The 22,074-nt window shown below is 41.7% G+C and overlaps 3 protein-coding genes across 10 annotated transcripts in view; 1 reads left to right on the top strand and 2 right to left on the bottom strand.

Annotated features, from left to right (window-relative positions):
- The first annotated feature begins 1,614 nt into the window (after positions 1-1,614).
- Positions 1,615-11,553, top strand: unm_sa35587 (un-named sa35587). Of its 3 annotated transcripts, none has more exons than XM_088934154.1 (7): positions 1,615-1,981; positions 3,631-3,736; positions 4,471-4,650; positions 4,973-5,041; positions 5,554-5,639; positions 5,866-6,000; positions 10,616-11,553. In XM_088934154.1, exons 1-7 carry the CDS (start codon positions 1,886-1,888, stop codon positions 10,745-10,747), a joined length of 804 nt encoding a protein of 267 aa, XP_088790280.1. In that variant the 5' UTR covers positions 1,615-1,885; the 3' UTR covers positions 10,748-11,553. The 3 variants fall into 3 exon arrangements, with proteins under 3 accessions (XP_088790280.1, XP_088790279.1, XP_088790281.1); XM_088934153.1 differs by lacking the exon at positions 10,616-11,553 and adding an exon at positions 7,058-8,789; XM_088934155.1 differs by lacking the exons at positions 4,471-4,650; positions 10,616-11,553 and adding an exon at positions 7,058-8,789.
- Positions 11,554-11,687: 134 nt separating this feature from the next.
- LOC148819811 (coiled-coil domain-containing protein 177) lies at positions 11,688-13,524 on the bottom strand. Its single transcript, XM_088934458.1, has one exon. The coding sequence runs from the start codon at positions 13,467-13,469 to the stop codon at positions 11,688-11,690; it is 1,782 nt and encodes a 593-aa protein (XP_088790584.1). The 5' UTR covers positions 13,470-13,524.
- A 5,918-nt stretch (positions 13,525-19,442) lies between these two features.
- LOC148819809 (equilibrative nucleoside transporter 1-like) overlaps positions 19,443-22,074 on the bottom strand; it is a 45,642-nt gene continuing 43,010 nt past the window's right edge. For all 6 annotated transcript variants that reach the window (XM_088933659.1, XM_088933658.1, XM_088933655.1 and 3 more), the window contains one exon: positions 19,443-21,950. In XM_088933659.1, the coding sequence (XP_088789785.1) occupies positions 21,839-21,950 (112 nt within the window). In that variant the 3' untranslated portion in view covers positions 19,443-21,838. The remainder of the gene's footprint in view (positions 21,951-22,074) is intronic.

Genomic DNA, 22,074 nt, shown 5'->3' with positions numbered 1-22,074 from the left:
TTGCTTTTTTTTAGGTGTAGCCAATACTTTAATACTCTTTTCTGTATGTTTATCAATAGTGGGTACTGGCCTAATTTGGCCCTGCACCCGTTGTTAGGTGTTTTTCTCTGCACATGGAGGATGTTTCTACAGATCTCCATGTGCAGAGTTTCTGTGGGGTGTTTGTTCCATTGAGTGTAATCCTGGTCTGAGAGGGGACTCCACACTTCACTGTCGTATAGGACAATGGGTTGGATTACACTTCGAAATATTTGGAGCCAGATTCTTGGTTGGTTGATGTTGAAGAGCCTCCTTCTTATTGTGTAGAAAACCATGAGCGCCTTCACTGCCAGGTCAAAACTCCCAGAAGAGCTGATGGTGAGACCGAGATATGTGTAGCTGGATGTGTGCTCCAATGTGTTGTTGTTGAGTGTGAATTTGTACCTGTTTCCCTGAGGTCTGGCTTTCTTCTGGAAAACCATAACTCTTGTCCAGATTGACTGTCGGCACCCAGGTCTGACAGTACCGCTCCAGCAGTGCCAGGTTCTGCTGCAGCCCCTGTTCTGTGGGCGACAGCAGGACCAGGTCATGTCATCTGCATAGAACAGGAACTTGATTTCTGTGTCATGTAGTGTGAGACCAGGAGCAGCAAACTGTTCCAACATTCCTGCTAATTTGTTGATATTGTAGCGCAGTCGCCCAGCGCTGCGGCCGAAGAGCGCCCGGCTGGGGTACGCAGCGAGAGGCAGGGATTAGAAAAGCCTCTGACCAGTGCAGCTGACCCACTGTGAAACGGGCGTACAGTCTGGGGAGATCGCCGTTTTCGTGTACATAGTCCCCTGGTTTCGCACCCGTGTGTCGCTCTCTCTCTCGCTCTGTCTGTCGTTTTCTCTGCTGGGGCGCGGGTGCAGGAGTGCTGTGCTGGCTGTACCGAAGTTTAATAAAAGCGCTGTTTTCTCTATTTAACGAGTGTCTGAGTCATCGAGTCCGAACCCGAATTCGCTACAATATAGATTTTGAACAGTGTTGGGCTGAGGCTGCAGCCCTGTCTCACTCCACGGCCTTGAGTGAAGAATTTGGTCCTTTTGTTTCCAATTTTCACTGCACATTTGCTCTCTGAATACATTGATTAATACATCTCTCTCTCTCGGCTTGGTTGTGCCGAAATAAATAAAGCGCTGTTTTTTTTACTCCACGAAGTCTGAGTCACTGTGTCCGTCCTCGCCGAACCCGAAATCGCTACAATACATTCAAAACAATTATAATTTCACAATTAATATCCCCAAAAAATCGAGCTCAGATTTGAAGAAACCTGTCCATCAAAATAAAGGCTACATACGAGAGGAGGCCCTTCAGCCCCTTCCAGCAGCCAATTGACGCAAAGAGCCTGGGTATCGTTTCAGGAACAAGGGCTGGGTTTCACACTCCTACAACCCTTCGGTTGAAAAATGTTATGTCTACTAATGCCATGCGTGCAGCGATTCGGCAGGAACAGCAGACCGATCAGGGACGGACGGTGCGTGTGACATGGGGCAGCCATGTGACTTCAGCCCGGCGAAGGGAGCAGCAGGCAGCGCAGCCTGACTGCCGACACGCAACAGGAGCGCCTCCTCTGGTCATTTGCGTGGTCGAGTGCTAGGCGGCGCCAGCAGGATCGCGGCACGGCCCCCGACAGGTCGCGCTCGTAGGGCTGTATCCCTGCTCGGTTGCTACGTGGAAGGAAATGTTGCTACAAAAAAAGTTATTAATATTGTAGTATTGACCGACGATTTAAAGCCATACACGGGCTTGGGTTTAGGTGGAAAAAAACACAAGGTGCGAGATTCTGCGTGGATTAAAAAGTGTTCGAGGTTACAGGGACATGAGAGACTCGACCATTGCAGCAGCGCTTCTGTAACTCGGGGTCATGGACGGGGCAGCCACGATCATTTTAATATCCGCTGCGATGTTTGCGGGCTGCTTCCTTCTAGGACTGATTCCCCTTGTAATCAAACTGTCGGAGGTAAGTTTGTCAGTCTCGCCTCATTGTTTTCACAGCTCTTTTGAGTTTTATACGTGTTACGTCCTAAGAAATCACTTTCACCGCATATTGCGGCTGAAGTTTACTTGTGGAGTCGCAGCCGGTTGTGGGCTTTTTCACGAAGTAGGATTTTAACACTTTTTTCCTGACAGTATTGCTTTCGTATCTTCCCTTTGGCGCTGCTTATGAAAGCTCTTCGCCGTTTCGCGGTACTTGCTGATGTCCCTGATGACATCGGGAGTCGGTGAGGTCTGGACCGGTCAAGAGTCATCGGGTGTACTGTGCTGCAGAGTCCAGTTTATTTGTTCTTGTGTCCCGATCAGATTGTTTTCAAATATGTTAGTGACGTGTAGGTCGATGGATCTCTTTGATCGCTTCATTTAAACTTCATTTTAAAACTATCCTTACAGACAGAGGCGCACTAATGCATAGTGAGATATTTTTTTCTTCATTTTGTTTTTAGTTTAAGCAGTGCTCAAGTGTGGAGGATCTTAGGTAACTGGTTCTTGGCACAAGGAACAATGAGAAACAGTGGACTGAATGACTTAAAATGTACAGTAAGACGTTAATAGAGGTAACTGCCAAAATATAGGAAACACCAACATAAAGTGTCTTATTAGGGTGTTGGGCCACCATGAGCTGCCAGACCAGCCTCAGTGCACCTTGACATAGCTATACTCACAAGAGTGCACTTTCAGGTGTTAATAAGGGATTAATAAGCCCAACCATAGTATTTGTAAAGTCCTCGACAGACCCTACTTGATGAAACCGCTGCTCTTGCCATAGATTGATGTTTGCAGTCAACTGCTTAGCATTCAGCTGCATTCAGAGCTGCTTGTCTGAGTCGAGACGCGAGGCAAAACCCTGCATGAACGTCACAGTCAAGGAGTGGTTTCGCCCACAGTTGCCCCTAGTTGATGAGGTCTTTCTTTCGAACCTCCAGGCCAATGTCGCCTTGGCTACTGTTCCTCATGAAACATCGGCAAGTTGAGTAGTCTTCATCACTGAAGCTCCTAGCGAAGCTGCCTCAACAATCACTCCTCTCTCAAAGTCACTGAGATCTCTTCTTCTAGCCTTGGTAGCCTCTCCGGCATTTTTATTTACCCTCAGCAAGTTAATTGTTTAATTAAGTCAAGAATTACTTAATTGTGTGGAATTAATGACTTCCTGTGTGGAAGCACGAGCTTTCAACATATTTTTGTATCCCTCATTTACTCAAGTGTTTCCTTTACTTTGACAGTTACCTGGAGTTTTGTTAGTCTAGGACCCATTCTTTACTTGTGACACAAAGAGGAGATAATATGTGTGTGCTGTGTATATCTCAGTCACGAGGAAGAATTCTCCATCTTGTTTCCAGTTACCCACAGACTGGCTTCTCCCAAAATAGTGAAACTGTGTCATTTCACCAGTCTTCCTGCTCCTCACAGACATATTCAATTGCAGTTTGAAACCCCATATCTTAAACCTTTGTGGGAATAAAAGGAGAAACAGATGAAGCATTCAGCCTTACTAAAAAACTGAATTGCTGTGCCACCAATAAAGACTGTGTTAAAACCCATCTCACCTGTGTCACCCAACAAAACCAACAATCTCTGAGCTCCACTGCCTGATGGCTTGAAATATTCCTTCAGGAGAAGCTACAGTTTGTGAGCGTTCTTGGAGCTGGGTTACTGTGTGGAACGGCTTTGGCGATTATCATCCCAGAAGGAGTGGAGCTGCTTGGAGACGCCTGGAGAGGTGAGCGGAACAGAGGGAGATTAACTCACTCATGGGCTGACACCCAGAATTCACTTTAAGCTTGATCCTCTAGGGGACATTCTGTGGCAGAGCTGACAGAATACAATCAAGACAGAAATCATGAACAAGTTCAGGACAGCTTATCTTGGGAAATAAGACCTATTATACATGAAGAGTTAAATTGCAAAGGGTAATAAATGATTTCTAAAGTTTTTTCCATTACACCTTGCACAAAGGGGCATAGTGCAGATTCCCATACACCACACAATTCTTTCAAGATATTTGTTTCACAGCTGTTAACTTTTGTGTTTTTCTATTAATAATTATTTTAGTTTTTAAACGACCTAGAAAAGTATTAATAGCCATTCTGCAATTAGGCCAAGTGCTTCTCCTGATAGCTGATACCCTTATTCATACTCTAGACTCCCAGGCAGGACTGTATCACTGTGCATTGAAACTTCCTCTTCCTCTTCGCTGCACTTTGGAAACAGCCATCATTACAGCTTGGGTTTTCCACACAGTATGAGTGCATGTTTGCATCTGTGGGTTGTGATTTATCCATGAACAAAGTGCATGCTGATGCAGTGAGCTGGTTTCAAAGTCTAAGGTAGAGGGCAGTTGTTATATAGCACTTCAAAAATTATACCGTTTTCAGGGTGGTAAATATATTTGTTATTCCAGCCTGTTTGGCTGAATGGCCTTGTGTTCTAATGAACCACTAACACTGCTTCAAGACTCCAGGCCTCCCTGCGTCAATGTGGTGGGAAATAGTAATGCCAGCCTTGCCAGCCTCCCCCCCGTGTCCAGGGCAGACCGCAGTACCCCCCTACACTTCTTCATTGGAGTTTCACTGGTGGTGGGGTTCACCCTCATGTTCATCGTGGACCAGATTGGCAGTTACTGCTCCTTGCATGGCAAGTAAACCCCTTATTGTTTATTTGTAGTCACTTCAGCCTCACAAGACACAGTTCTAAGAGTCCGTTGTAAACACATTAACAGTCTGGAGGATACTGAAAAAAAGCAGTGAAGGGTTTATTAAACAATATTTTAGAAATGTACAGGAAAGTCCAAGGGGATTCATTTTTTGCTTGACATTTTTTCTCATCTTCAAATTTCAATGCTATGTATGTGTACCACTGAAATCCGAATTGCCAGAGAAGCAAAAGAAGCAGAGTTCTGTGTCTAGAAGTGGGGAATAAAGGATAACGACTCTCTCTGTTTTTCCCTGCATCGCAGATCCACGGACAGGCATGTCAAACAGTACCAGTATCACAGCCACTCTGGGCCTGGTCATTCATGCTGCAGGTATGAACAGTCACCACTGCAAAAGTGCATTGAAACACAACTGCAGAGGTTTAATGGAATAAATGCCATCATCTCTATCCCACATTTCACAGGTGTTTGACCTACAAAATGAATATTTAATGTTTTCCTACCTGTGTCGTCTCCTGCCATATTTGTGTATTCAACAATTTTAAATTATTTTCTTAAAAAAGAGGCCCAATTGCTGAAAAGCTGAAGAGCTGAATGGTGTGAACCTCCTCTGTGTGTCGTCAGTCTTGGTTTGCTGTTTAAAGTGCTGACACACCCGTGGCTTAGCGGAAGGCAAGTTCCCTATTCCAAATCAGACAGCACATACAGATATGTAAAATTAAAGATGAAAAAAACTCTTGTGTTTCACCACAGCAGTATTAAAGAGAACCCACGGCCAGTGAGACCTGTGCCGAGTTGCCGTGTCTTGTGCCGGGGGCTGGTCTGATGTGTGCTCATGGCAGTGCAGGCTGGTCACTCTGATGTCGTCCTCTCGTTGTCTAAAGCTGACGGTGTGGCGCTGGGGGCAGCCGTGGCCTCGACCCAGATCTCCGTCCAAGTGATTGTCTTCTTTGCGGTGATTCTCCACAAGGTGAGAGGGATTCCAGAGCTGCAGGGGCCATGAAAGAGCCATAAGCCCGGTCCGGGTCCCAGGGCTTTGCAGAAGGGACAGAAGGTCCATTGAAGCCTTACTTGAGCTGTAGCACTGAACCAGGTTGTGGGGGCGAAACAAACAGGATTGCATATTTCAGATTAATTGTAAAAAAATCATGAATCCTGGATCTGCTTCACACCCCCCTGGTCTGGTCGCACCACAGGCCCCTGCTGCCTTTGGATTGGTCTCCTTCCTTCTGCACACCAGCCTGGAGAAGAGGCAGATTCAGAAGCACCTGTTCGCCTTCTCTGTAGCGGCGCCGCTGCTGGCCATTGCTACCTACTTTTTTCTGAGCATGGTGAGTGTCCAGCTTGCAGAACGTCCAGCTGGCTTGTGAGTAGAGTGCACGTGTGTTTGCGCATGTGTTGTTGCAAGATTTTAATGACCTCAGTGTGCTAACAGTCCTTCTATTGCAACACTTCTTGGTTTATCTCGATTTCAAACATCTTACTGAACAAAAGAAAACATAATTCTCTGCATGATACCGGCTTTTTAGAGTTCTTTGACTAGAGAGCTAAAGTTTAATATAAATTATATTCATATTAAGGTCGTTTGATTTAGAAATTAAACAAATCTTGTTTACAGTGTTTATTTTTTGGTTATCATGATATAAAAAGTATACTGCTGTGCTGCAATCCCTCCAGAGAAGAGACAGGCTACCTGGCCATGTTGTGAAAACCAATACCTTGTCTTCTTTTACAAAAAAGGCTGGATGAGATTATTGAATCTCAAATAGGATAAATTAACCCAATGGCCTCCAGTCCTAAAAAGCAATCACGTTCATCACTGGGCTCAAAGGAATATCTCCTAACAGGAATAACAGTGTAATATATATATATATATCCTCTGACAGGATAAAACTGAAACCTTTTATAAGAATGGTAAGAATCAGATCCCATTATAGTTTTAAGTGTTTGTGTTGTCAGAATCCTCAAAGGCATTGACAACCCAAAGCAGTGAAACATGAATCAGAGGATGTGAATGGAAACTGTGGCAAAGTGTTTAAACTGAGAACAGTTCATTAAACAAAGGGTTGTGGTAGTCAAGAGCAAGCTGCCCAACCGTGTTTGAAACAAAGGATGACATCCTTGAATGTCTTAGCTACTAAAAATCAAATAAACTACAAAGGAACAAGTAATAGGTTTATTCCATGCTGAAAAGTCATAAACCTATTACTTTTTCCTTTGCAGACTGCACAAGCTGATGCAGCTACCCACCTGAACTACATCAAATAAACTAGGCTGCAAACCTCCTAATGTTATTAAGACTGTGCAATGTATGCAAAAGTGGAAACTTGCTGCCCTTCTTGCAAGTGGTGAAATCAGTCTGTATCCCTGTCTTCAACTCTTTCGCAGACAGGAGGCTCATCTGAGCACAGACTCAAGGCCACTGGGATTGGAATGCTCTTCTCTGCTGGTACTTTCCTGTATGTGGCGACTGTGCATGTTTTACCCGAGATCAGCAGCAGGGGACAGCAGCGATCCTCACATCTGCACCACCATGCCAGTACAGGGGCTTATCAGCAGGGCGGATTAGGTGTCTTGGAGAGCCTCACCTTGGTTATAGGTGCAGGGCTCCCAGTGCTCCTGTCCCTTGGACTTCACGATGATTAAAGAGGACAGGGAAAGTTGGGCCAAGCTGTTGCGTGCAGTGCTGTAACTGCAATGCAATTTATAATTTTAATGTTAAACGTCCTTGGGTTGTATTGGTAAAAGCCCACTAGAAATGTATAGCACATAATGATTTAGTTTTTTAAAATCAGGATTTCTGAAGGGTCTTTTAAAGAGTGCAGTATCAGAATTGCATTGAGTAAAAACAGGACGCTATTCCTGGTTACATCACTGTCTTTCCCTTTAGGCTTATTTTTGGGGAGTTGGTTTCCACCAGTCTGTTGCATGAACTGTTTTTTAAAAGTACGTTTCAAAATTTCTGTCTGGAGAGACAGTTGCACCCTTAAGACAAATTTGGCTCTTTTAACACTGTTGCATCAAAAAGGCAAAGGAAGTTTTTTGTGATTTTCAATCAAATTTCTTGCCAGCATATGGGAATAATAGTTGACATTCAGGCTCAGTGTTGACCTGACTATGAACCATGGGGAAAGCTGTGCTAGTTTAAGAGCTGAGAGAATAGTTTTGTGCTAAAAGACAAAAGCAGCCTGAGTGTGTATGCAGGTCAGAAGACAGAAGGGAAGACGGCAGGTACAGTGTCTCATGACTCTATAGTTCTGTCATCTTGGTGTAATCTTTCTTTGTTACAGTGCACTCAAAATTAGTTTCCTACAGGAGGGAATCAGTTATGGCTGTATATTCTGCCAGGTGATTCACTGGTCATCTTCATTGTACATGTTTTGCTGCATATCTGAAAAAGTGAATGCTGGAAATGTGGTTATCCCCTGAAAGTGTGAACATACATTAAGACTTTAATTTTTTTAACATTAAGTTTTGGTTACTGCATACAGTAGGTGCATATGGGACTAAAGCTACCAGTCCAACCAGAAAGGCAGGGTTTATAGTTCTGTCCAAGATGCTTGTTTGGATAACGTATAAATGATGTATGATGCATCACTGAATTTTTTATTGTCATAATTTATCATTCCATTTTTTATTCAATTTTTCAATGGAAAATTTTACAATTTAATTCCAGTATACTTCAGTGATGAGGTTTTGACAATTATATGTGAATAACTGTGCAAATTTGTTTTTTAAAAAATATTTACATATTGTGCTTTATTGTATTATATTTGATACCTCATTCTGATTTGGAAAAAAAAGTCTTAATAAACTGCTGAGGCTTGTCTTGAACTGCATACAGGGTGTGGGATTACCAAATTAGGACTGATAACCTCTGGGTAAATGTGATAAAGAGTACATGCATTTAAATATGGATGTACAGTATTTTATTGAAGGTTTTGTAGAATATTTAGTTTTTTTTCCCTTTTCACACCTTTAACTGATGACATCTTTATGGTCTGAATAAACTAAGCTAAATGAAGACAGTAAAAATCTTTAATAAATTGTTGCACAATATCATTGTCATTTCAGTAGTGCAGTCTCCCTTTTATTAAAAAAAACCCACAATACCATAAAAGTTATTTTTCCGAGTCATTTCCTTTTTACATTTTAAAAATGGAATAAAGTCTGTATCTAAAGTTAAAGTTATTTGTGTTCACAACATCAACATGAACTACAGCATTTCATGTAAAAAGAGGCTGGTGCTGGAATCTCTTATGGGCATTAATGGTGCTAAAATAACACACCTTGGTAATGAAAAACTGCGACCGAAGTCTGAATCTCATCGCCAACTACTATTCATTTTTGCCACAGCCTGTCACAAGGGCCGCATACACAAACACAAGAGGACCTCTCATACTGCAGGACTTCGCCTTTTCCCCAGCTGGAGTTTGTGCTTGGCTGGCTCCCAGGCCGAACCCCAGGAGTGCTGTGGTGGCCCTGACATTCTTGGCACAGGCAGTTGCCTTGAAAGCAGACAGAGCTCCTTTCATGGAATAACTAGGTCAGCTTTGCAGAGAGTCTGCAGCCACACACAACACTATTTTTCACACATCCCCCAGGCCCTTTCAGTTAATGACCTTTATTAGGGAAGCGTGACAGGCAAATGGATCCTGCTGTTTATCTCATTGCACGTAAAAAAAGGGTGATTCTTCAGGGGACTCTGAAGATTAACTCTTAACATGTTCCAAAACTTCAGTGGTAAGAGATCATTTTAAAAAGCATACCATATAGACCACACTGTTCTTGGGAAAAATGAAAATCTTCAAAGATAGAATTATTTTCCTATTGGAATAAAAAAAGGAAATTTATTCTCCAGTAATGTAGGTTTCATTTATGCTTAATTGAAGTGCAAATATTTAGAATATCTACAAGTTGTATATCCAAACAGTAGTGAAACTGTACCATTGAGGAGCAATGACATTTGATACATGCACAAACGGAACCAAAACAGTTCACAACAGGAGATGCAGTAGATGTTATACCCTTGAAATCTAGAGCTGAGCGCCATCTGGTGGACAGTGATTCTTCTGCTTGTGTACCTTTGTTACCCATGGGAACGCACAGTACCAGTTCAATGCCTATTTGTGCCTGATTGTATTATAGCATTGGAATAGATCAATTAAACAGAGCATGGTAAGTGATTAATGTAAGCTTTCTTTCAATTTTTAAAACACCACAAACCTTTCAGTACAGAAACATTACTTTTTTGTCATTTGAAAAAAAAAAAGTACCTCACATTAATCTTTGGTTAGAGGCCAACTTAAAATACCTTGCTTTCACACATGACAATACATGTTTCTCTAGTATAAACTTTAAGTTCAAATTCTGCTAATTTGAACTTGAAACTCTCTTTGCTGTGGTCATTTTTTTAACAGCCTCGTATACAAGAAACACCAGAAGTGAGTGTCACTATAAATACAGTAGATACAGTTTAAATTTTACACTTGAGCTGAGAGAGAGAGTTACCTAAAGACTTTTTCAAATATCCAAAAACATTCAAAAGTCCTGTAAAAGCTAAAGTCACCTTATCCAACTACATCAAAGTGAACAATAAACCAGGTCCCCAAGAATGCAAGCTGAAATGACAAGCAGATTTCATTTGGGAGGGAAAGCAAGGCATGTCTTCAAACTGACAAGTGCAGTTTTGTTGAAATTCTTGGATGAACAAGAGAACAAATTACTAAATTATCAAGGTTGGGACAATAACACTGGTCTGTAAGCTTTCTTCTATTTTAGAGGTTTTTTTCCCCAAATAGCAAAGATAGTGTTCTTGATTACTTTATTCCTAACATCCTTCCTCTTGGCCACTGTGCAGCCTGCAAATGTCAAGAAGCATGATTAGTTTGAACTTATTAAAACCACAGTATGCTCATGCCTTTCTTTTCATTCTACATTTTACAGTACCTCTGGTCTGATCGCAACAAGATGTCTCCTGGCAAAAGACAAAGCAGGAATAGCAGTGATAACTTCATTTTCAAACATGTGAGAAAATTAAGATGCATCCTACTGTTAAAGGTTTCTGGACAAGGGTGAAGAAACTACCCACCCCACCTACTTATTTTCTAGCACGCAAATAGGCACCAGCATGGGAGCAGCGTAGTATAGTGATTAAGTCTTTGGCCTCACAACTGACAAGTTGTGGGATTTGAGCCCTCGCTGCAGACTCTGCTGTTGTACCTCGAGCAACGTATTGTGCCCCAGATGCTCCAGCTGTATAAATAACTTGAGAACTGTGGGGACTTATTTGGTTGCTCATGTCTAGAAAGCAGGACTAGCTCTGGCTCAATGAGCTATTCTTGTGGCTCGAATAGAATTACCTACCTAGACACCAGGATAATAATGCATTAAGAGGCTGAAGGGAAGAGTGACCAAACAAATACACTCCATAAAAATTCAAATACAGTTTATACTTAAGTAGTTTACACAGACTCAAGTTCACATAAAGTACGGTCAGAATAAGTGTGAACTCCTGAAATGCACAGTTCGTAAAATAAGAGCACTGTGTCCTGAAGCCACACCTGGCTCCAGTTCAGCTGTCTCCCTCAAACAAACAGTACCTGCAGCCTGGGGTTTTGCTTTTACGGCGCCAGAAATAAAAATAGTATGAATTTCAAATGTGTCCCTTTATTGTTCCATAGTGCTGTAAAACATAATATAGTTAGCTGAGGAAGTACCTTTCAAGTCACTGACTTTGCGAGCTTGAACATTTCCATATTTGTGATATGAAAAGGTGAGGATGAAAATGTAACCTATTGCAGCTTAATAGGATTCTAGCTTCTCTTTCTGATAAGGACCAGACACGTTTTAGTTCATTTTAAACAGGGAAAAATAAAATAAATGATTATTTTCACCACAATCATCAAAAATACAAATAAAAAATGTATAAAAATCTTCACCAATTGCCACAATTGTTGCGAAAATCAGATGCTGTGTCTTGGCAGTGCACAGCAGAGTGTGGCGCTGAGTTGTGACCTCACAGCTTGATCCTGGAGAGGCTGGCCCTGAGCTGGGCCTCCAGTGCCATCTGGTCAAAGGAACGGCTGTGAATCTGCTCCCTCACCTTCTCCCTCATCTGGAAAGAGGCGCGTGCCACCTTGCGAGACTCCTCCACTGCCGCCTCCTTGTCTCGCAGGAGCTGCTCACTCCTCCTGTCCTTCACTGCGATGTCTGCCTTCAGCTGCTGCTGCAGGGTCTCCTGTTCCTCCTGCACCTTCTCGTACAGCAGGCGGTGGGATTTGTCCTTCTCGGCGTTCGCCTGCCTGGCCAGCTCTGCTCTCCGCTGCACGAGCGCTCCTGCCACCTCCAGGGCTTGTCGCATCCTCCTGTCCATGACCTGAGCCAGGGCCTCTTTGTGTTTCTGACGCTCTCTCAGGTGTTTCTCTGCTCTGCTCTGGGCTCGCAGCACATGTTCCTCCTCCCGGAGAGATCTCTCCTTCAGCTCCTGGAGGCGGGCCTCCAGCACCCTGTGGTAGTTGTTGCTGGACTTCAGCAGTTTCTGCTCTAGAGCAATCCTCTTCAGAAGCTCCTCAGCCTGGATCTGGCTCTCTACCTCTCTTTTAAGAAGCAGGTGTTTCACTCTCTTCTGCTGGTTCTCCAGCTGAATCTTCTTCTTCTCCCTTCGCTCCTTCAGCATCTTGCTCCGGCCAGCACGTATAATCCTCTCCTGCGCCTCCCTGCCCTGCTTCTCCCGGAGAGCTTGCTCCTCCATCTCTTTCTCCTTCAGAAGCTGTTCCTGGCAGCGCTTCCTGCTGTCTGCCTCCTGTTGGGCCATTTCCATCTTCTCCTGGCGCCTGGCCTCCTGCTCCTCAGCCAGCAGCCTCCACCTGTCCTCGTGCAGGATGGCTGACTGCTCCCTCAGGCTGGCCAGCTGCCTCTCCTCCTGCTCCACCCTGAGTCTCCGTGCCTCCAGCTCCAGCTGCCAGCGCTCCAGGCGGCAGCACCGCTCCTGCCTCCGCGCCCGCTCCACCCGCTCCTTCCGCAGGCTCTCCCGGCGCCGTGCCTCGTCCCGCCGCAGCTCCGCCTGCAGCCGCCTTTGCTGTTGCGACTGCTCCTCCTCGTGCTTCACCAGCATCAGGGCAGCGATCTTCCGGTCCTTTTCAGGCACGGTGATGCTCATCTGCCTTCGGATATCCCGTATCAATTTCTCCAGCTTCTTCTCAGTGGCCAGTGAGTGACTCAAGTCCCCCAGGCTGAAGCTTTTAGCAATGTACTCACGCAGGCCTGGGTGCTCCCAGCCTGCTCTGGGGGACTTGTGTCCTCTAGACTCCTGCAAAGAACGCCCCTTGGGGGATTCTGGCTCACTGGTGTCCAATTCAGAAGACTTCACTCTCTTACTGGGTGCCCAGCCCTCCTCTGCTTTCTTCGCTCTGAAGTCTGAAGGCTGCATCACCGTGGACTGCTCAGCTGACTGCGGTTGAGCAGGAGTCCTTAGCGCTGTGGGAATAGGGGTCCTCCTGCCCAATTCCTCCTCCAGGATCTTCTGTCTCTCCTCTCGGCATTCCCGAAGCCGCCTCCGACGATCTTTTTCGTGAGCCTCGTACATTTCTGTCGCTTTCCTCAGCGGAGCGTCCGGGTTGTCCACCACGAACTCCGACAGGGCCCGGTGCAGCAGGTCCACAGGCCTGACCCCGAGTCGCGCACACGCCTCTAGCGACCGCGGGCTGGTCAGGACATACCTGCTCCCCTCGGCTGCGGTCGATTCGAAACTGTAAAGATCCAGGTGTAACATGGGAGAAGCGGGTCTGTCTGCTTCCATGTTTGAACTGTTTGAACTGTGGAGGTTCACTTCGATGTATCAATTTAGAAGTGTATATCACTACACAGCGTAGTTTCTTTTAACTCACTGGAACAAACATCAGTAATACGGATACACACCTGACTTGCATTTGGTTAAAAACAGTTTATTATTTTGACACGTCGTAAAATAAACCTGAGCAACAAACTCCGTTTTGTTGACACGCTGGATTGGCGTACAGACGCTGTTTTCGTCACCATGGCAAACCATCAACAAGAGCGAAGGATATTTTACAAGAGAGGCTTCTTCGAGACTCCCCATCACTAGCTAGCGCCCCCTAGCCAGGCATGGTTACCTCACCGTTTATGTGGTCACAACATCGAAGTAAATGTTCCCCCGTGGATAGCATACCCATCCACACAGACAGAGTATTGAACCCTTGCTACTTTTCCTTCTCTAAATTATTTTGGCATAAATCAAACCAGACTCGCAGTTATAAAGATCACGGTGTAACATGGGAGAAGCGTGTCTGCCTGCTTCTATGCTTCGTTATATTTAGATGCGTGCAACTCGGTGGCCATCTTAAAGTTTTGAACGGTCGAGTTTCACTTCAATTTAGAAGCGTAAATCACTACACAGTGCAGATTCTTTTAACTCACTGGATCAGAAAGCAATAATACGGATACACACTTGACATGCATTTCATTAGAAACGGTTTGCTTCATTATTAAAAAAAACTGTTTTACCTTTTTATCTGGTAATAGGTTATAGGTGTAATGTCGAGGTCACTGAAATGTAAACGTACAATTGAAGAATATTTTAAGAAATGAACTTATTTTAGGAAGCTTAATTTATCTTCGCTTCGGGGGTGCAAAGAAAAGCAGTACAGAATAAAGTAATTGTATTTATGCAATGCAATCAAATTAAAGCATATTTCTTAAAATAAAATAGCTAACAGAAAATGTTAATTCATCAAGTCTAAATAATTTAGTGTGTTACCTGTAATTACATTTTAGTGAAATACAACCAAAACTAAACAAAACCATCTAAATATAAATTTATTAACAAGTGATAATAGCACAGCAGATTCACACACACTGGTGAATGAGATGATTCTGGATAAAATAAGGCATGCAACCCTGCTAACAGTTGGCAAAATTATGTTTTTTTAGACAAAGCAAACTCATGAGACTGGAGAAAAGGTCTGTGGACGCAGTTGCTGAGACTGTGGAATGTTCTCACGCTCAGCGTAAACGCTGTTTAATTCTCATCACACCAGACCACAATACAGAGAATGTTGGGCGGAAGCTGTGGCTCTTCCCCAGCAGCCTGGAGCATGTGTAGCCAGGGATAAGTGTGCACTGGGGCACAAATGTGTGCTGGGGATGAGTGTGCACTGGGCACAAATGTGTGCTGGGGATGAGTGTGCACTTGGCATAAATGTGTGCTGGGGATGAGTATGCACTGGGGCACAAATGTGTGCTGGGGATGAGTGTGCACTGGGCACAAATGTGTGCTGGGTTTGAGTGTGCACTGGGGCACAAATGTGCACTGGGGATGAGTGTGCACTGGACACAAATGTGTGCTGGGGATGAGTGTGCACTGGGCCGCTGGACAGCAGAGTGAGGAAGTGAAAATTGTGAAATCAATGAAACTAGAAGATCTGAAGTATCAGTACTGCATCAGGGTGGTGTACTTTCTTGTTGGACACTGGAAAGTTTTCAAAGTTTACTTACCAATTAACACACCATCCTCCATTTCTTTATAATTTAAATTATATTTTAAGTGAGCAGAATCATTTGGCATTTTAATAATTTTCTATTGTGCTGTGTGCTACATTTCTGATTAACAAAAATAACTATTCTGACAAAATCTAAAGGTGTTTAACAATCTTTTCAGATGCCAAGATAAATATTAAAATTTACTGCAGTTAAAATTGTAGTGTTTTCCCACTAGGGTTTGATTAATTCGGTAATTAGGAGTGTTTCTCTTTCTTACTGGCAGCTTTAATTAATTTGTACGTTTTACATAGACCCAGATGACACAACACACACTACACCTAAAAGAATAAGAGAGAGAGCCCTTTTGTTTAATGGGATGGGCTACATCATTGAGTCACAATGATATTCACAACAAGCTCACTGTTGTGTTTCAGATTGTTTCTTTGAATCAGAAAGTTCATTGTTTGCGTCATTATTTTATCAGTTTACATATTTGTCACATTCTCTTTTTTATTTCTATGTAGAATTATCATAGTAATAACGTTTGGTAACATCGCTACACAATAGTTCTACTAAAATGCTTGACTGCAATTGTGCAAGAGACTCCAGCCAAGATGAGATTAAAGGGCTAATTCTCTAAGAACACTGAGGTGAAAATTTTGATTTGTATTAATCTGCATTTTTGCTTCTCTCAACGATGTTACTTCTTGTAGGGACCAGCCTGTTGTCACCAACGTGACAATTGCAGATGACAGATATTTCCATTTTTAGTATTTTTACTTCTATGTTAAAAAACACCTTTTTACCTGCTTGGAATAAATATGACTTCAAAACCATCTGCTAATCACACATTAGCCAGTATTTTCAGTGTTGGTGTGTTGCTGTTCATTAATGTCTCAGCAAATTTGTGATAATGGATGAGACCTGGACAAACCTGAGATAAGAGCAATGTTTGTCAAACCTATTAAACACAGAAGAACTCAAGCAAATCAAAAGTACTCATACTTTTCTGAAATGGAAAAAATAGCCTATCAAATGGGCACCATTGCCAATGTATATTGATAGAAAGATTGCCACTGGTAGCTTTATCTCTTCAGATGTCAGAAGCTCAGCAAGGCTGGGCCTGCTCAATACTGGGTTGAGACCTCTAAGGAAAAAGAGTTTCTGTTTGAAAGGGGGGTTGACGGCAGTAGGTGGCACTCTTTTTTCACCAGAATTTCCAAGCCAGCGCCCCAATATAGTGATCATGGACACTGTATAGGAAGCACTGCCCTTGAGATGAGAACCATAGGCTAAAGTTATCGCTTCTTGTTCATTAAAGACCTCATGGCACTGTAGGGCTGTCGACACTAGTGTCCTGTCTGAATTCCTTTCTGAGTTTATGTGAGGTTGCCAACCTTCCTGATCTCCCTTAATTCATTTCTGGAAGCATCTTCTCACTTCTGATTGCTGTGCATTGGAGCTGCTCATACAGTATATTATCATTTCCTTTTGTGGGTGAAATATGTTCATTTAGACTGTATATGTGAGGCACTTTGGAATCTGGTGAGGTAAAACCACTGAATTTTTGCAGATTATCTAATAATGGAGCCAAATAGCAGAAGCTGAATAAATAGCTGAGCTGAAACACTGCCTTTAATAGTGGAAAACAGCTGTCTTTCAGGTGCTGTACTTACACAAGCTAAACAGTGAGGTTACTTCTGCTCAGCTCCTAGCCAAGGAAGGTCACATGGATTTCTGGTGTCTTATTACTAATTACAGAGCAGCTGCCTGGCACCTACCCATGAGCTGGTGCAAACAATTTTCTGAAGTTTTATATACAGTAAAAGATTGTCACTCAATTTCTTTTCCAGAAAATATAACATTATCACTCTTCCATTTACCATAATCATGAACTCCTTACAGGTAATTCTTGTCCCTGTGCTTCACTTTGGAGTGATGAAGGGGCTTCACATTCCAGCAGACAGTTTTCATGAGGATTGTTCGTGCTCATTCCAAGACCTGTGCTCAAGAGATGCGTCTCACAGATTATTAGCAAAACAGCCATTCAAGACGGGTAATACCCACTGACTGGATAGCTGTATAGCTGCTATCTGCAAAAGAGCAAAGCAAACTAAATCTAGCAATTAAAGACCAACAAAACTTTCTTATTACGTGGTATAGGACAATAATCATCAGAACTAAAGGGTAAGCAGCAGTATGGAACAAGCTACCCAACCATGCTGTTGGCTGCATGAGATAAGGGAATCAATTAGCCACTAACTATTGAAGGGGCTAGGTGGTCCAAATGGCCTCCTTTGTAACCTTTATGTTTGGAAACGAGTTCAACAGGAGAAAGATAAGCCGTGCTTAACTTGTTAGTGTTCTTTGAAGAAGCAACAATGGTAACAGACACAACCCAAGCGTAGGTTATTTTCAGATTTTCAGAAAGCCCTAAAGTTTATCAATTGATGTACCAGAACTGAGGACTGGCTAATGGATCGAAATTTGATAAATAGACACAAGTACCACCGCTATTCCTGATTTATATAAATGACCCAGTTTCCTGTATAGTGAGATGATAACTGCATTCCAGTGAAAGCTGTGGATAATAGCAAAACAGAAAGATTAGCCAACAGTGTAGAAGCGGCAAAGAACATTCAAAAAGCTTTAGATAAACTCAGTAATGTTGTTTTATGTACAGAACTGTAGTGTTACATGCAAGTAGTGAAAACTATAAATATAAACAGTCACTTTTTCAAGTCCAGTGTTTTCCATTTTATCTTTAAATAATGTGGAGAAACATTAAAAAAGGCAAACACTGTAGTTTAACTAACACATACAGTTAAAAGTGTAGAATGTAAACCAGCTATTATTTTAAACATACAATGCACTGTTTAGATCTCATTTGAGTATTGTGTAAAATGTTGGTTACTAGGACACAAAAAAAGATATTAGTATTGTGCCATCAGTCCAGAGAAGAGCAAACAGGAAAGTTACTTTCATCCGCTAGTGTTTTCTTCTGTTATAATACACTTTAATATTAATGTAGCCCAGTTTAGGTGGGAAGAAACAAATTTGTTTTCTAGCAATCTTTAACTCACATCAATGAGAATCTTCAAAACCTGATCCTAAATCAATATGAACTATACATGAACAACCAATATGAAATATCGTAGAAGCTAATTAATTACTTTATGAATCACACATATTTGGCTGATTTCCCAATGTTAGATCAATATAATCTGTCCAAAAGGGCAGCTAAATGATGCATTTAACTACAAATTACAGATTATCTTAAAACAAAATGGGTAAACCTTCAGCAGAAGACACTGTGTTTCATTAAGAAGGAGCAACTGAGTGCAGAGTTCAACAGTGCAGAATGTTTAAGGCTTCCACACTACAGTACATATTGTATCATTTTATCAGCCTTCTGTGGAATTTCATACATATCCTTGTAACAGGGTGTCGTCTCACAGTATTTAAATTAAAAAATCCAAGAGCCTTGTTACAGGATTGAAGGCCGATCAACAAACCTTCCCGATAAACAGACTCCTTGCCTTCAGAGATTAAATGTGATTAAAATATAGATGAAAAATCTTACTACTCTTATTACACTAATCAGTATTTTTTTGTTTTAGTTGCATCCAAGAATGTTATCAGAAAACCAGTATTCACATATCTCAAGTCTTAAAATGATTGAATGAATACAATTTCTTTTATTGTATTGAATTGAATACAATAAAAGAAAATTGGAATTGTTTGTGGACTTTGAACCATGAATACTCTGCAGGAGTATTCATTTTATTAAAACAAAATTCTGAATTGTTTTTTGGCAATCCTGTCAGATTTATTATACAGCAGGATAACGTCTTTCAGAAACTAGTAATGAATTATTAAGATGATGCCAGGAAAGCACAAAAAATGTATTCCATGGCTACTTTTATTTTGAAACCAACGATATCCTTTTTTAAATAAAATATAGAGAAGTAAGGTGGTTTTAAGACTGCAAATGAATTTCACCTAAAACAGTTTCAAAAAGGGCTTACATCATGTGCAGATTAACCGGTGAACATTTAAAACATTTCACCTGCACAGGGCAGGATTAACTATACTCTGCAGCAGACAGGACAAAAGAGAAGCAGTGCAGTGGATGTGTTTTGGTCCTTTAAGCTTACAAAACATTAAAAACTCTTACATTGCAGTTCTGCTGTGTGAAGACTTTCTTTAGGCCTGTTCAAGTTGTGGAACTTCACAACTGAACTACAGACAATAACACTCAAGACCAGTGGGGTACAATAAACAAAATGTGATTTATTTAAAATGCACACACAAACTACTTTTCAATTCCTAAATACATACAGATGTCTTTTTTGGCTTACTAATCTGAAGATCCCAACTGCATTAAGAGCTGTTGATTGCTCTTATAAAAATAACCATTAGATGAATGTTTCTAAGTCATTATAGGTTATTTTGAGTGAAAATCCAGGCTATTGTCTTTTATCCCAATATTGTAGTTCAAAAAGAAGAAACTGAAAATTTCTAGATGAACAGAAAGTGGACTCAATTTTCATACTCCAGTTCTGGCTGGAGTGGCAGCAGCTGTTGCAGAGTAAACCTGACAGAATCACATCACAGATCCAAAACAGCAGAAATAAAGCATCTCAAATGTTCAAACATATTCTCAAACCTGCACTATGGATCCCGGCGTCTTTTCAGTCCGGAAAGTCTGTCTTTCTCTCTCCTCAAAGAATTCAGATGTTCTAGCTGCTACCACTTTAAAACAAGCTCCTTTACAATGATTGCACTCATCGGACTATAAACTACAATAAAAAAAACAAAGCACAGCAATTTTTTTAGAATTGAACAGTTAATTGTTCTTAGACAAAACTTACATAAATAAAAAATTCTGTGTGAAGGAACAAATGCATTTTAAAATAGAACAAGGACAATACTTTAATACTGTGTATTTTACAGATTCAGATTAAAAAGATCTCAAATCTAGTTCTTAAAACCAATACACATCATTCAATTCCAAATGGTGCCCCAGACAAGTGGAAGAGCTGAGCTGATTAAACCAGGGGGTCTCAGACAGAGCCGAGAGTAATCTCCAGGAGCATGATCTCAGTAACAAAATACTGCCCTTTCTTCAAAAGTGTATTTCTAAATAACAGCTAGCTTACAGAAAAAAAAAACATTACTATCTTGTAATTGAAACATTTTATCTTGTAAAGAAAACATTGAAATTGTTTTTCTACAAAGTGAAAGTTTTATTTTAAAAGTTTTTTAAAATAGTTAAAAAAAAAACTCAAGCGGGATTCATGTCAGTTCATTTCACTGACAGATGTGACCAAAATACAGTCAAACGGGTGTGAGTTAAATTTACCGGTAAATACTATGACTATAGCACAGAGGTAATAATACAATAATATATATGATACAGCTGTAATACTTCATCACATTCATATTCACATTCTTTACATCTGCTGTTTAGAAATATAAAAAACATTGTGAAGGACTTCTGTGTGGGACTAGTCCAAAAGTAAGTGCTGAAAGGGGGTATTTGAGTCGTGAGAAATCCTAATGAAAGAAACTACCAGAAAGGTTCTCCCCTTTTTAAGTGACACAGTAAGTAAACCCTTTCGTGTTAGTGCAATTTACAATGTCTTTCAAAGACTTAATTCAAATGCAATACTTTATATAGCAGTGAGTTCTACTTTATGTAGCCCACCACAGACTGAAAATAAAACAGGCCAAATTGTGAAATCATGACTGATTTTTTCTGACTAAAGAGTGCATACAGAAATATAAAATCATCTAAAGAGCAAGTAAATCTAAAACCCTTCTGTATTTACAGGGGATATGCTCATGTACTCATATACGCAATATAATCAATCACCTTCTGAGATCTCCATTATTAGTGTGGCTCAGATCAAAATGGTTTAAAGTCAAGAGCATGGTTTCATTCCAGCACCCCCAGACAAGTAAAAACAGGCTTACACATCTGATGTCTTTTTTGTTTTAAAATAAAAGCATAATCAAAAAACATTAAGTGGCACTTTAGAAAACAAGTATTCCCTCAAATGGAGGACTTCCTTCATTCTCCAATAAACAATGTAAACGCTAGGCCAGCACTTTGTAGAAACACAGCTTCTGATTTACCAGTTATTTCCAACAGGGGGAAGCCTTATCTGCCCTCCATGGTCACCACATTACCAGCTGCTCTTGAGCTAAAATCTTGGAAGCCCTTAAGATTCCCTGAGGTGAAGCTCAGGTGAAACTATTGAGAAAAAATCAGTTGATCGACCAACAGCCCATTGAGTCTCAAATAAACAGAAAAATGCACAATCCAAAAATAAAAAATTATACATGCACATGAAAAGCAGAATGAAGGGCAGGCAGCTTAAGCGGCATGAACTTCTGTATGTTCTATACTTCTGTTCTGACATGAAGAGTCCTTTGTTTCAAGGAAGTACAGAACCTTCCATGCAGCAGTGGAAGGGTTTTTTGTTTTTTACCATCTTATGTCAATCCCAGTGCTCTTCCTTTTAAAAAACATTAATTCTAGAACTAAGAATTTAAAAAACACTAATTAACCAAGTGACTGCAAAACTGCTGCAGAATCCTAAAGGGGGAATCCTTGGTTGATCTTTTCCCTTGCGGAGAGGAAGAGGTGAAGAATCGGTCCTTTTACACGACTGCTCGGAAGAGGAAGGAGAGGGCGGCTCCCAGCGCCAAGCCCAGAGACAAGAAGAAGGCCATAATGGCTCCAGCCGTCTCGGCCTCATGAGGCGGCACTTTCCTGTGGAGGACCAACATAAAACATCCTGAGTGTTATGTCACCTGTATGTCACCGAGGAGCCGCGGAAACCCACTCACAATCTCAGTTCTCAGCCTTCCCACTCTGCAACTCTTGGGAAAGATTT

The sequence above is a fragment of the Atractosteus spatula genome, chromosome 15, assembly GCF_055471065.1.
Source record: "Atractosteus spatula isolate fAtrSpa1 chromosome 15, fAtrSpa1.hap1, whole genome shotgun sequence".
NCBI lineage: Eukaryota > Metazoa > Chordata > Actinopteri > Semionotiformes > Lepisosteidae > Atractosteus > Atractosteus spatula.
This window is presented reverse-complemented; position numbering and strand designations above follow the sequence as displayed.

What these genes read in the sequence shown, in the direction of transcription:
- unm_sa35587 (XM_088934153.1), top strand. Translation starts at nt 1,886, where the DNA reads ATGGACGGGGCAGCCACGATCATTTTAATATCCGCTGCGATGTTTGCG. An exon ending in TTGTAATCAAACTGTCGGAG is followed by an intron (nt 1,982 to 3,630) that starts GTAAGTTTGTCA and finishes ATATTCCTTCAG; the next exon opens with GAGAAGCTACAGTTTGTGAG. An exon ending in CAGTTACTGCTCCTTGCATG is followed by an intron (nt 4,651 to 4,972) that starts GCAAGTAAACCC and finishes CCTGCATCGCAG; the next exon opens with ATCCACGGACAGGCATGTCA.
- LOC148819811 (XM_088934458.1), bottom strand. Translation starts at nt 13,469, where the DNA reads ATGGAAGCAGACAGACCCGCTTCTCCCATGTTACACCTGGATCTTTAC.